Source organism: Strix uralensis, chromosome 27, assembly GCF_047716275.1.
Source record: "Strix uralensis isolate ZFMK-TIS-50842 chromosome 27, bStrUra1, whole genome shotgun sequence".
Taxonomy (NCBI): Eukaryota; Metazoa; Chordata; class Aves; order Strigiformes; family Strigidae; genus Strix; species Strix uralensis.
The window spans coordinates 4,874,003-4,887,766 of NC_133998.1; the positions used below are offsets into that span (position 1 = coordinate 4,874,003).

Here is a 13,764-nt window from a genome sequence, read left to right on the forward strand (position 1 = left end):
ACTCATGAGAAAAATTCTTATAAAATTCAATTTTTCTTCCTTAGGATTTTTTCAGTACTTTCAGCTATTCTTTATCTGGGCAATGTTACGTACAAGAAGAAAGCTACAGGTCGTGATGAAGGGTTGGAAGTAGGACCTCCTGAAGTGCTGGACATTCTTTCTCAGCTTTTGAAAGTAGAGTATTTCTCTTCAGCTCTAATGTTTCATACACCTTTTTGTCATGCTCTACCTCAGCATTTTACTTGAATGTCTTGTTGCCCAGCTTGCTATATCTAGATCTGATTTATGGTACTTTGACAACATTTATCTTATGGGAGGGGAAGTGGATAAAATTAGTGAAATTATTGGGGTTAGGGATGGAATATAGCCCATAGCATGGAAATAGAATTTGTTTACTCACTAATAATATTGCTGAGCAGGAATAAATTTAGTGGAGATGTGTTCTTTGCCATCATAGGGAAACATCTGTGAATCTAAGCTGAGAATAATTTAAAGAAGTTGAAGAACCTGTAAAGCTATTGATGAATGCTAGATGTAGCTGTTGTCAAAGAGCTTGGGCTTCTCTGAGGAAATTGTATGTCCACTGTTGCTTTCAAATTATGCTCATTGGGCAGTTTGAGGGTGACAGTAACTCTTGTTCTTGTTTGCTTTGAAGGTTAAACGAGAAATTCTAGTAGAAGTGCTAACAAAAAGAAAAACTGTGACTGCTAATGATAAGCTTATTTTGCCATATAGTCTCAATGAGGTGAGTAAAAGAACACTAGTAGAATGATTTTAAATAACTGAAACTTATTTTTTGGGCTAATATGGTACACTTTCACATTTAGTGAGGGATGTTTGGAAAGTTAGAAGTTAACATCAAAGGAAAATTTTGTTTTTATTTTGTCTCTGCTGAGACTAACTTTTGAGTGACACTGGTCTGAAACAGAAAAGCTTTTTTTAATAAAGTTGTGAACATTGTTTCATCTGCAGGCAATAACAGCTCGTGATTCAATGGCAAAGTCCTTATACAGTGCTCTGTTTGATTGGATTGTTCTGCGAATTAATCATGCACTCCTTAATAAGAAGGACATGGAGGAATCTGTTACAGTAAGTTTCTCACAAAAACAAGTCTTTGTGGGCAGTTGTGTATTTAGAGCTAACAGACAATGCTATGGATGACATGTTCAGATAGCTGGGCTAAATTTTGATTATTCTGAAGTCCATGGTAAATTTCTTTGGTAATATTTAATCATCTGTTTTCACAATAGACATAAGTTAAATATTCAAAATCTAGTAACGTACACTACTGTGCTTTTTGTACTGGTTAGCTGTTGTGGGTTAAGTCACTGTGTGACAGATTGTTTATCTGGTTTTCCACATCTTCTTTTAGTGTTTGTCCATTGGTGTACTTGATATTTTTGGATTTGAAGACTTTGAAACCAACAGTTTTGAACAGTTCTGTATAAATTATGCAAATGAGCAGCTTCAGTATTATTTCAATCAGCATATATTCAAATTGGAACAGGTAAGAAATTAGAGTTGCTGAAACAAAACCTTTTTTTTATCAAGTGCTCATATACTATGCCAACTTTGCCACTATTCTGCAAAACCCCATGGCATAATTTTAATAATTGCTTAAATATATTTCTGAAAGTCTTTATTTTTTAATTTCATGTTTTACTATTGCTTGTTATTGTTTGAAGGTTGTAGCCTTGTTGTATTTAGTGCTCTACATATACTAATGATAGCGGGGTCTTTCTTCAAGAGCTAGCATTGCATTTCTGCTTGACTGCAAGAAACTAAGACGACATTCAGGCAATCCCAGGCAGAAGTCAGATGAAACTGTAAACTTTGAGATTGGAAGTCTGTAGGTGAGGTGTTTGTTTCAGCGGTGCTTTTTGTTATTTGGGTTTCTTTTTTTAATGGTAGGTGAGGTGTTTGTTTCAGGTTTTTATTTTGTTTTAATGGTTGGGAAACAGTTTCTCTTATTTTTGTCAGTTTGTAAATATTTAATAACCAGTCTTTGTTGCTTCTTCCACCTGACTGCATTTAGGGCATACAACTATATGTTGATATTGGCAGTGGTTCTGAAATCCTGATATTGCTGGCATATGTTGATTCACTTGTTTGCAGATGATATCATCTTCTTGCAGAGCGCTTTGAGTGCTGCAGGAGCTAACAGATCCTGTTTCTAGACTGAGGTTTGGGGGGTTTTTTGCTCTAGACTTGGATTTTTTTTTCTGGTTTGTGCTGAAGTGTTGTTTGTGGGTCACGCTGCTGAAAGAAAGAAGTCATTCTGTATTATGTGGTATTTTGTCAGCAACACATAGATAACTTTAAACAAGCATTTTAAAGAGAAGAAAATTAGCAAACATCCAAACTTCATATGTAAATATGTCGAGGTCCCAGTTTTGTAACTTATGACAGAAGTGGCTATCCAGGCTAACTAGAGTAAATAGTTACATTGTTTCCTTTTTTTAATGCCATTTTTCCAAATAAGCTTAATCCTTGAATGACCCATTTCCTGTATCTCTTGCAGCATGAAGGCCCTCAGGGGGATCTCTATATCTTTTTAAAGAAAGACGTTTTTGTCTGTAGAAAATGGCATTTCAGTTCTGTAATGTGGCGTGCACACTGAGCAGTCTGTCATTAGTCAGACTGAATTCTACCTACTTAAAAATAATCCATTTCTTATCATCATCATATAGAACAGTGAGAGGTGCTCTTTGTCTTTTGTTAAACATAAAACTTAGCTCATTTTCTATACAATATCTTTTATAACATTAGTACCTTATTAGGGTTTTTTTCCTGTGGGCGTTTACAGCATTAAGAAAAACTGATATTTTGGTTCCATGTCTTAATGGGAAGCTTGTCCTGTCAAGCATTGGATGCACTGTCATTTCAGCAGAAGAGCTTTGTATTCTCTTGTCAGAGCGCTCCAAATTTTCTGAACCTAAGCAATATACCTTCCTCGGGGAAGTTCTGGTGCTGATGCTGTGTAGGGCTGAACTGCCTGTTTTGAAACTTCTGTTATCTGGTCTGACAGTGCAATTTGGAAATTCTGGAACTTGATATTAAATATTTGTCATTTCCCGTAATACAAGAACTATGGAAGAGAAAAATGGGCTTAAATTCCTCCAATCTAGGGTTTTAATGTAGTGATGTAGATGTAATGTCTAACTCCAAGTTGGTAGACTGCTGATTGCTGGAAAGGCACAGCAAAACATTCTTTTCACTGTTTTGGTTTTTAAATAGTTTTACCCCAAGCATCTGCTCTTGAGTGACTTGCCTAGGTGGACCTTTGATCTGACCCAGTATGCCTGCTGTTCTGTTCTTATTTATAAATTTTTTTCCTTATTTTTGTTTCTGCTGCCTGAACTAACAAACTCGACTTGCCATAGCTGTTCAAGGATGTCTTTTAAGCACTTAGACCACAGGACATTGAAGGTCAGGGCACTGTACTGATGAGGGAATTTTCTTGAGCTACACAGGAGGAATATAAGAGTGAAGGGATCACTTGGCACAATATTGACTATACTGATAATGTGGCCTGCATTCACTTAATCAGCAAGAAGCCCACTGGCCTCTTCTATCTTCTGGATGAAGAAAGCAAGTAAGCAACAAACATCTTCTGAAAAAAATGTGTGGCAGGGAGGAGGGAAGGACTGTGAAAGGGAACAGAAATACAGCACTTTAAAAAGGAGAGAAATTTTGTGGGAAACAAAGGGTCGTCTTACGAGTATGATCTCCACTCTAGTTTGCTTCTGACTCCAATATGGTGGTGATATAAATTGATGCTAAAATTGAACTTTGGCTTAAGCAAATTACAAACTTTCAATTTTGCATTTTACCATGGAATTACAATTGAAGTAAAATGCATGTATGTAAGTCTTTGGAACATTAAGTAGCAAATGTGGTAAATAGTTAATGTGGTGCTAACTAAACTTGCCTGGTGCAGTGGGAGGAAGCACTGATGTACACTTGAAACCTCAGAATACTCTGCTGTGTGTGGAGCTGTTTGGTTTTGGTCCAGAAATTAAGACCACCTCTAAGAATCAAAGCAGGTGTGTAAGTCTCAATTAAAGTGTAGAAATCTTAGACAATACAATACTTTACACAAGTGCTCTTCGCTCTGGGACCTTGTACCTCAATAAACATACCTGTATTTGAAAAATAGTTGACCTCTTTTTTTATTTTGTATTCCTAGTTTTCCACATGCCACCAACCAAACTCTACTTGCAAAATTCAAACAGCAGCATGAGGAGAACAAGTTTTTTGTTGGAACCCCAGTGATGGAGCCTGCTTTTATTATTCGACACTTTGCCGGGAAAGTTAAATACCAGATAAAAGTAGGTGAAAGATCTGATGGCCACACAAAAAAATTCCTTACCTTTCTGGTAGTTTTTGTCATGGTGTGGAAAATTTCCTGGGAATGAGCTGGATCAGATGCATCCTCAGATGTACTTTAGATATATTTTTTTTTTTTTCGGTGATGATGTAGACTGGAGGATAATGCTTACTATAGTGAGAACTCCTTAGAATAATTAATTATTCTGTACAGTGGTTAATACTGGGGTCAAAACACAGCTTCCCAGTGAGCTTGTGATTCAATGTGCCTGTTTTGCAGGATTTCAGAGAGAAAAATATGGATTACATGAGACCAGATATTGTTGCTTTACTACGAAGCAGTGACAGTGCTTACGTTCGGGAGCTGATAGGAATGGACCCTGTAGCTGTGTTCCGCTGGGCAGTTCTGCGAGCAGCTATTCGAGCAATGGCTGTCTTTGCAGAAGCTGGACGCCAGAGAGCTCAGAAGACTGCAGGTATGGTATGACAGAATGCTCTGGAAACACCTCCAAATACCGTACACTTGGTTAGTGCTTGCTGACAGAACTAGTTTACAGCAAAACCTTATCACCCAGATGCAGTCTTGATTTGCTACTAAGGTCAAAACTGTCTTGTGAAAATGGCTTAACATTCACACACCAAAGAGATGGTCACTCTTTTATCTGAGATCATTCAGACTTCCTCCTCCAATAAGTGCACCATTCCCAGCAGGCTGTGCCAAATTTGAAGTCCTATTTGTAAAAGTTGTGGAAGACATTACTGGTTCTAGTGTGCATGCTCGTCTTATCCCTGGTTTTAATCTTCTCAGATCTCCCTGAAGTTTAAAATGAGTATTCAGGGTTAAATACTGATTTTGGAAAGCTTTTCTGAGAAGCTGCAACTTACTTTCTAGTAGTAGAGAGTTTGAGAACCCAAGTGGTCTAGCTTGATAGCTAATGTACTAGCCAGAAACCCTTAGATAGATGTTTTGCTTGTTACAGTTGGTGGGGGTTGGTTTATTTTTGTCTGTTATGCTCACATCTTTGTCAAAATTCAACTTGTTGATTCTTTCATAACAGGAGTGGTACGTCAAGGACCCAGAGTTCCTCTTGGAGAACTCCAGAGATCAAATACACCAGTAGAAAAAGTTTATCGGTGAGAAACACATACTTAACCCGTATCAGGGAAAAGACCCAAATTGCTGAGTTGTATTTTCATATATGAAATGTCAACTAGATCTTTCCACAAGGATAGCAAGTTTTATTTCTTCTGTCTTGTTTTGTTTGGCCTTTTTAATACTATCAAAACAATACTCTAGCTCATTTTACGTAAGACCCAGTGCTACCAAATGTTGGTGACGTGGCCTCTGCTCCATTTACCGCTGGGTTTTTGACTTCTTACTCTGTGCTTTGTGTATGTTGCTTTTAGCATTGTGAGGTCCCCTGCAGCCAGTCTGTGTCACTGAAGGATTCCTAGGAGCACTCATGTTTTTTGCAGCCTTATGACATGATTAGGAGGCAGGACAAGTCCTACAGAACTCACACATTGCTCTGTATAGGCATATTTGCCTTTCTATGGAGTATTTAGGTTTTATACATGTTCCTTTTGCAGCTGCTCAATGCTTGATTTCTCATTTGATTGTTCTGAGGATTTCGATATAAATGCTTTTGAAGACATCATTTCTTTTTATGAAAATAAGAAGTAAGTAGAAATAGGTCTGCACTTAGAGGCCAGGGAGGCACATTCCTGGACAGACTGGCCTTCTGAGCATGCTCTGTGTAAAAGTGAAGCCATGAAGTACACAAAGTAGTGACTTCATGCTGCTTCATAATTACTTCATCCTGGACAGTCTCTCTCACTTGTGGCAACGAAGAACTAAAGATACAATTTGGCTGAAAAGGTTGGTCGTAGCATAACATATCTGTTTCCTTGTGATACCTTAAAGCAAAATCTTGGTATTCAAAAATGTTCAGAGGTACCAAGGGAAGCAAGCAGCTGTCTGTAATAATGTTGCTGCCTCAGTGAGCAGCTCAGAATGGTGATAGTGTCTAACAGTCAGAAGTGATTCTTACGCTTCTGTTATTTTTGGTTTGTGCCTCTCTGGAGAGTAAAGAAGGTAAGTTCTCTTCCAAGACACAACACTTCACAAGCACGGTGCATGCTTAAAATAATGGAATCTGCCACGAATTAGGGACCATCCCAGGCTTACTTTGAAAAGCTAAATGTGTGAATAAGTTTGAAATGGAAATGAAAAACAAAATTTCATCAAGTATTCCTGTAAGAGCTAGTTTTTAACCTTTCTGATGTAAGTCTGCTTAAGCAGCCTCATTTTAATAGTCAAATCTATATCTAAAAATATTTATTGCTTGATTATAAAGGAGCTTATATCTATCTGAAAAGGCTACTTAGCTTAACAAAAAGGTTCCTTGCCCATTAAGTACATTTTGCTAAATTTCCCTCTGTTCTCTGAATTGGTGGCTCAAGAATTTACATTAAAAGGTAGAATTAGAGAGTAAGTTTAGTATGAGACCCCGGTAATTAAATTTTAGGGCACTGACAGAGTAGAAAGTGCTGACTTGACATCAGAATCATTCATGCTTAGGAAAAAGTAGTCTGGGATTGACCTGCTACTGTTTGGAGCACACTTGGTGATGGGATCTCTTGGGGTTTTAACTCCTTTTTTTTTCCCCTCTCTCATGGCTGTGTATCTTTGTTTGCCATCTTTGTTTTGCTGTGAATCATTTTAGAGACATGCATGAGCAAATCATCGCAAGTATAAAAGGACTTCCATGGCAGGGTGATGATCCCTGTAAGCTGCTTCGGTCACTCAGTCGACTTCAACACCGCTCCCACTTCATGTGAGTTCTGGTGCTCTAGGTATTGCTTTGAAAGTGCAACAGTAACGAAGCAGTTATTCTAGTCCATAAAAAAAGATACTTGTCCCAAGTTTGTCTTCTGCAAAGAAGTAAACAAGACAATTAAGAATAAAATAATTCCTTCTAAAAAATACAAAGGCTATAGAGAATGCTGTGTTGCTTCATTGCATTAGCTGAAAGTTAAACCTACTTTTCACGTGAACTTGCTTTAAAACCCAGGTATGTACTACAAGTTTGTTGTTGCAAAACATTCAACAATGAAATCTCTCACAAGTTATAACTAATGGTTTCCTGAAGTTCAGGATGCTAACGCTGTGTATGTTCCTGGGCTAAGATTCTTTACATGTGCACACCTACGCGTGTGTAAGAAAATCAATCTGTGGTCCATTGTATAATAAATAAACGTAAACTGGGTGGCATGGAGTTGGAACATGCCTTACATCACAGAGTTAACATGCTTAGAATTAGGAAGATGTGAACTACAGCCTTGTTTGAGAGCTTTCCCTTCCAGCTCACTGTCTCTGTGTGGAGGAGAGCTATGCCTGAGGTTTGTGTAGTGCCCCAGGAGGTTCGGGGGATGATCTCAGACGAACCAGAATTCCTAAGTGGAGTGCTGGGGCATTTGCTATCCTTCTGTGAGTGGTTGGGTACTTTCACAGGGGTTCTGGTGCAAGCAGCAATAGCTTCTCAATAAAGTATTTTTGTTTTATAGTGCCTTAGTATCATGATGAGAGTTCAATGACTGCACAGTTAGCTAAATAGAAAAACTTGCACAAAAATAGCTATGCAACAGTGGAGTTTTTAATGGCTTTAACTTCAGAGAGAATGTTTCACTTTTGAAAGCTTCCAATACCTACAGAGTTTAAAAAAAAAATAATTCTTTTTGCGAAGCAGTTTGCATTTCTTGCATTGATCACTTGTAAGAGACGTGCATGAACACACTCTGATGCTGTTGTGCTAATTTTCTTCTATCTTTCATCTTGCCACAAATTGCACCAACTTATGGCTTGCTGAAATAACCAAAAAATCGTGTGTATTTTTTTCTTAAATGATTTTTAATATTTTAACAGGAAAAGTAGAGGTATCAAACAAAAGCAGATCATTCCCAAGGTAAAGTTATTCAGTAAATTTAGATTTCTCTTGTTTTTTGCTGTTTTGTTTTTTTTTTCACTGTGAACATTCATTTTGATTAACAGAACTCACTTCAGAAAATCCTGGTTTATAGTGTAGGGAAGTTGTATCATTTATCCTCTAAAACTTCCTTTTTGACAATCTAAAGGATAGGTAAAAGTTCACCTTTATAAGAATTGCTGAACAGGAACAAATTGTGAATTGGCATCTGTTTAATTAGACTAGAGATGGCATAAATACATAAAGCCATTTCTAATCAAGTCATGGAGGCAAACACAGTGATTCTGTAATTCCCCTTGTTCACCTTACACTCTTGGGATGGGGCAATGGAAAAGTTTCACTCTTAAGAAGATGCTTTGGTCCAAAATAGAAATAAGCATGAAGTGTAACATGTCATGTTGAATGTGGAGCTCTAGGTAGTTGGTTTCATTCTTACTCATTTTGATGCAGACAGACTTATTTCCCCTTCAGTTAAGATTTGCACTTTGTTGATTATGAAAACTTTCTTCTAGAACTTGCTGGATTCCAAATCTCTGAAGCTCATAGTAAGCATGACTCTGCATGATCGAACTACAAAATCCCTCTTGCACTTGCACAAAAAGAAGAAACCCCCAAGCATAAGCGCACAGTTCCAGGTAGGTGGCTGATGTGGTGGTACACACCTCTGGGTGCACCCTGACCTCAGGGGAACAGACCTTCCTGGGCTGATCTTGAAAAACAAAGTGGATTTTATTCTTGGCATTTGTCTGAAGTAGGGTTGACTAAACTTGATTAGTCAAGTTAGATTATGTTTAAAGTTAGATTACATTTAAAGACTACCCTTCTGCTGTGAAATGTGTTAGTTCTCTGTACCAATCGGCCTCATACTTGTGTGCAGCTCTAGTGCTACTGTTACACCATATGCAAACTCCATTTTTAATTAGCTTGAGAAAAAGTGAAAACAAATACAGGGATCTGCTGTACAGTATGGGAGAGCCTCCGTATGGGATGAAATAAGATTTTGTATAGCTGTCAGATCTGAAACAACCTTATTTCTGAGGAAGAAACTGTATTGCTGTCAAACGCAACTCAAAATGCTGATATCTGAAGAAGAAAAATGTTTCCGAATATATCATTTCAGACTTCACTTAATAAATTATTGGAGACACTGGGTAAAGCTGAGCCGTTCTTCATCCGCTGCATCCGCTCCAATGCTGAGAAGGTAGGACTGCCTTGAGAGCTGAGCTGAGCTGACTGAGTGAAGTCTTCTAGCCCTGTAATGTAGCTCTTTCAATTTGTTCAGTGTCATTCTGTATGAAGGTGAAAGGTAACTAAGGTGTAAAAACGGAATGTGCTTTCTCTGCTGGACAGAAATAGGAGTCTTCAGGCATTTACTAGCTGTTGACTGCTGATCTTTTTCAGGAAGAGATGCTTTTTGATGAAAGCTTGGTGCTTCAGCAGTTAAGATACACTGGCATGCTGGAAACTGTGCGAATCAGAAGATCTGGGTACAGTGCTAAATATACATTCCAGGTAGGTGAGGAACTGAAAGTGGATTATTTTTTCAGAAATATCTGCTCTTTTTGGAAAAACAGGCATTGCCTCAGAGTCTTTTGTGTCTTTTTCCATATGAAACTTCTAACCACTTGGGATGACTGTAAAAATTCATTGTAGTTTTGACAGAGCCTGCATGGTAACAAGTTGTAGTCTAAACTAATATGTGAGTCATATACCAGGAAGTTGTTCTACTTGTTGTATGAACAGTGTCTCCGTATGTGAATTAGTTTTCTGTAAAATACTCTGCGTGTGTAGCTTTATAGATCATGTGTACGTGATCTTCACCATTAACTGGAGGCTGAAGGAAGCCTGCATTTTAGAGAGTGGAAAAAAACAGCTCAATTTGGAGTGAGAAATAAGTACTTTCAAACCTCTATAGCTTAGGCCTCTTAACTAGATTTCTAAAATGAAGCTAAAACTCTAAACTTGTGAATTGCCTTCTAACTTTGATCTCTTGCTGTCTCTGCTTTTTACAGGAATTCATAGACCAGTTTCAGGTGTTATTGCCCAAAAATGCCAAAGCCTCTAAGGAGGACATTTGTGTTTATTTGAATAAACTAAAACTGGATGAAAACTACTATCAAATAGGGAAGACCAAGGTCTGTGAAACTTTCCATAAGCCAATAAGAAATACTGATGTATGCTGCAAAATTTAATGCACTTCATTTACAGGTGTTATTCTTTTCTGCATTTTGTATTTAAATTAGTTATTTTAACTCTTGCAAATATTGACACAGATGCTAGTAGTTGCTTCCTTTTTTTTGATGCCAACCTGTCTTCTTGCAATAGAGTACGATTCTGTATTTTATATGGATAGTACTTTTGGGAGATGGTTGCTATTGGCATTTGTCAAACAGGTCAGTGTTTTTGTTTTAGAAAGGTTGTGTGATTTGAAGGCTGTAAGTACACTTGTATGTTTTTAGAATCCAAACACTGAGATCTGGTAAAACAAAAGGACTCTACTTTTCGGGTGTGCTGTCAGCTGATAAGGTTTGGTTCAGTAATAAGTATTACCATTGTCATTTTTTAGCTTGTGGAGATACCTCCTGTGGGGACTGAAAGGCTCCTATTAATTGTTTATTGATGAACTTTTCTTTGACTGAGCAGGTTTTCATGAAAGAGGCTGAACGGCAGATACTACAGGATACACTACACAAAGAAGTGATCAGGAAAATCATTCTCCTTCAGAGCTGGCTCAGGATGGTTTTAGAAAGGAGACGTTTTCTCAGAACACGGCAGGCAGCCATTGTTTTACAGGTACCTGAGAATTACCAATCTTCTTTTCCTAACAAATAAACCTCTCAAATAACACTCCACCTTCAAGTACCCCTCTCTTACTTTAGAAATCTTTCTCCCTAGGCTTGCTGGCGTTCCCGCTCTGTTAGGATGGCACTGCAGAGGAACAATGCTGCCATTTATATTCAGTCAGCATGGCGAAGATACAGGGAGCGAAAATGCTACCTTCAGCAGAAGAGGAGAATTTGTCTTCTGCAAGCCATGGTCAGAGGGCATCTACAGCGTAAGAGGTAAAGGAAGAGGAGCAATATGATATGAAAATGTGCATTTTAACCTCTTAGCTACTTGGCTTCACCTGCCAAGCTCAGTTTCTGTGTGATATGTTGCTTTAGTAAACAACTTAAAGATAGTTATTACCACAGAATTGCAGAATCATCAAGGTTGGAAAAGCCCTTGAAGCTCCTCCAGTCCAACCATGAACCTCACCCTGACCGTTCCCAACTCCACCAGATCCCTCAGCGCTGGGTCAACCCGACCCTTCAACCCCTCCAGGGATGGGGACTCCCCCCCTGCCCTGGGCAGCCCATTCCAACGCCCAACAGCCCCTTCTGCAAAGAAATCCTTCCTAAGAGCCAGTCTGACCCTGCCCTGGCGCAGCTTGAGGCCATTCCCTCTTGTCCTGGCGCTGGGTCCTTGGCTCAAGAGACTCATCCCCCCCTCTCTGCACCCTCCTTTCAGGGAGTTGCAGAGGGCCATGAGGTCTCCCCTCAGCCTCCTCTTCTCCAGACTAAACCCCCCCCAGTTCCCTCAGCCGCTCCCCATCAGACCTGTGCTCCAGACCCTGCACCAGCTCCGTTGCCCTTCTCTGGACACGCTCGAGTCATTCAATGGCCTTTTTGGAGTGAGGGACCCAAAACTGAACCCAGTCATTGAGGGGCAGCCATGCAGTCAGTATCAAATGGCTGGTGGTGTGTGGAAACTGGTTAAGCTCTTAGTACTTGAGCATTATTCAGCTGAGCTGCACCAACCCACACCAGTCCTAATAAGCAGACCTCCGTGCAGTCACACTGGGACTGTTGTAAGTGTATTTGTACTTTGTGTCTGTATTGCTCTCTAGGCTGCATTTAAGCAGTTGGGTACTTTTCTTGACTGCTGGGCATTAAATATTTGTGTTTTCATCTTACAAATTCTTAACAGATTTCAGAAAATGGTTATAGAAAAGCAGAAAGCTGAAGAAAAGCTGAGAGAACTGCAGGAAGATCATATCAAGAATGATATAAGCAAGAACGAGCACAGTGAAGCAGCAACGGATCAGTTGCCTGTGAAACCTGAGTCAGAGCTGGATCAAGCTGTTGGGGCTGGAGATCAAACTCCAAACGAGCAAGCCGAAAACCTGAGCTCCTCTGAAAAAGCCACGTTACCCCAGAAGAACTTGACAGAGAGCGCTGAGAAAGTAACAAACAGCCGGGAGAAACGTGAATCTCGCCGGCAGAGGGGGCTGGAACATAACGAGTTACAGAATAAGCATGTCCTGCTTTCCTTCGAAGGACCGTCTTTACCGGGCCATGAGGAACAAACCTCTTCTGAAGAGGCCCTGGAAACTGTTCCAGTGCCAGAGAAATCCACAGCACAAGATACTGTCCTTCAAGGAAGCAGCGAGGGAGAGAAAAGTCCAAGTGAAGAAAAAGCTCTTTCAGACACGCCACCATCAAGTGATTTGAAAGAAAATAGTTCTATTCCTGAGCAACCACTTGTATCACAAGTAGATGATAAGGCAGTTGATAGAATGAAAACACAAGGGAATCAAAATAGCCAGATAAAAGGCAGCCAAAGCTTTAACTGCCCTGAAAGACCGACAAATCTTGCACTGAATCTTCATAATACGCTCTCTGCTACTGGGAGCTTTCAAACTCCAGCTGAATGCTGGGCGGATAAAAGCAAACGTCTTGTTCAGAAGGCACCCAAAGATCTGGATAGTCCTACTTCTTCCCCAATCCAGAGATATGTGGATGACCCAGGGAAGCTAAAGTACAAGAGAGAGAAGTGGAAAGGAAAGAGAAAATCTGATGCTGGTCAGAATGATATGCTGAGTCAGTCCTTGGATGAAAGAACGCGTGCTGATAAGTCTCCTCAGGATCAGCTAGAGTAAGGACAGCTTCCTAATTATTTTGACTTTTTCAGAAAACAGATATATTTAAAAATAGATGGAGAACTCCTGAGAGCCTGTACATCTGGCCATGTTATGGGAGAAAATAGAGCTATGAACAACAGCTACTTGTTCTTGGCTCCCAGTCCTGCAGTTGAATGTGTATAGGTAGAATGTTTTCAGAAGCTAACTAAAGATACAAAGCCTGCCTTGCTGAATTAAAATGGAGAGTCAGGGCTTTAGTTGAAGTAGTGTCTGGAGTTTATTTTCATGTGTCTACTGTCCATTGAAAACAAGGTTTTGGTGACCTGCAGTTTGCAAGCATCGTACCTCTGATATGGCAGGAAATCCAACATACCTATTTCTTTTTACTTCTCCAGTACATTTTGCATTTAAAAATGAGTTGCAAGAGTTGATCAGGATTCTCTCTCAGATGTAACATTGATATGTGGGTTATTTAAAAGGTGGTAAATATTAAGAGACTACAGACTTCTATAAAATACATATTCTGAAACTAATCTTGTAATGTTG

General features: G+C 39.3%; 1 protein-coding gene across 6 annotated transcripts in view; it reads left to right on the forward strand.

The window, feature by feature from the left end:
• Positions 1–13,764, forward strand: part of MYO9B (myosin IXB) — a 45,086-nt gene that overhangs the window by 21,081 nt on the left and 10,241 nt on the right. For 4 of the 6 annotated variants that reach the window (XM_074851566.1, XM_074851569.1, XM_074851571.1 and 1 more), the window contains exons 7-23: positions 45–174; positions 656–745; positions 973–1,089; positions 1,373–1,507; positions 3,474–3,595; positions 4,190–4,331; positions 4,610–4,805; positions 5,388–5,463; positions 7,056–7,166; positions 8,255–8,294; positions 8,828–8,950; positions 9,436–9,516; positions 9,717–9,827; positions 10,328–10,450; positions 10,959–11,108; positions 11,211–11,377; positions 12,285–13,232. In XM_074851566.1, the coding sequence (XP_074707667.1) occupies positions 45–174; positions 656–745; positions 973–1,089; positions 1,373–1,507; positions 3,474–3,595; positions 4,190–4,331; positions 4,610–4,805; positions 5,388–5,463; positions 7,056–7,166; positions 8,255–8,294; positions 8,828–8,950; positions 9,436–9,516; positions 9,717–9,827; positions 10,328–10,450; positions 10,959–11,108; positions 11,211–11,377; positions 12,285–13,232 (2,862 nt within the window). Of the gene's footprint in view, positions 1–44; positions 175–655; positions 746–972; positions 1,090–1,372; positions 1,508–3,473; positions 3,596–4,189; positions 4,332–4,609; positions 4,806–5,387; positions 5,464–5,919; positions 6,010–7,055; positions 7,167–8,254; positions 8,295–8,827; positions 8,951–9,435; positions 9,517–9,716; positions 9,828–10,327; positions 10,451–10,958; positions 11,109–11,210; positions 11,378–12,284; positions 13,233–13,764 lie in introns of all 6 variants that reach the window. The other 2 variants (XM_074851568.1, XM_074851570.1) reach the window with 2 other exon arrangements.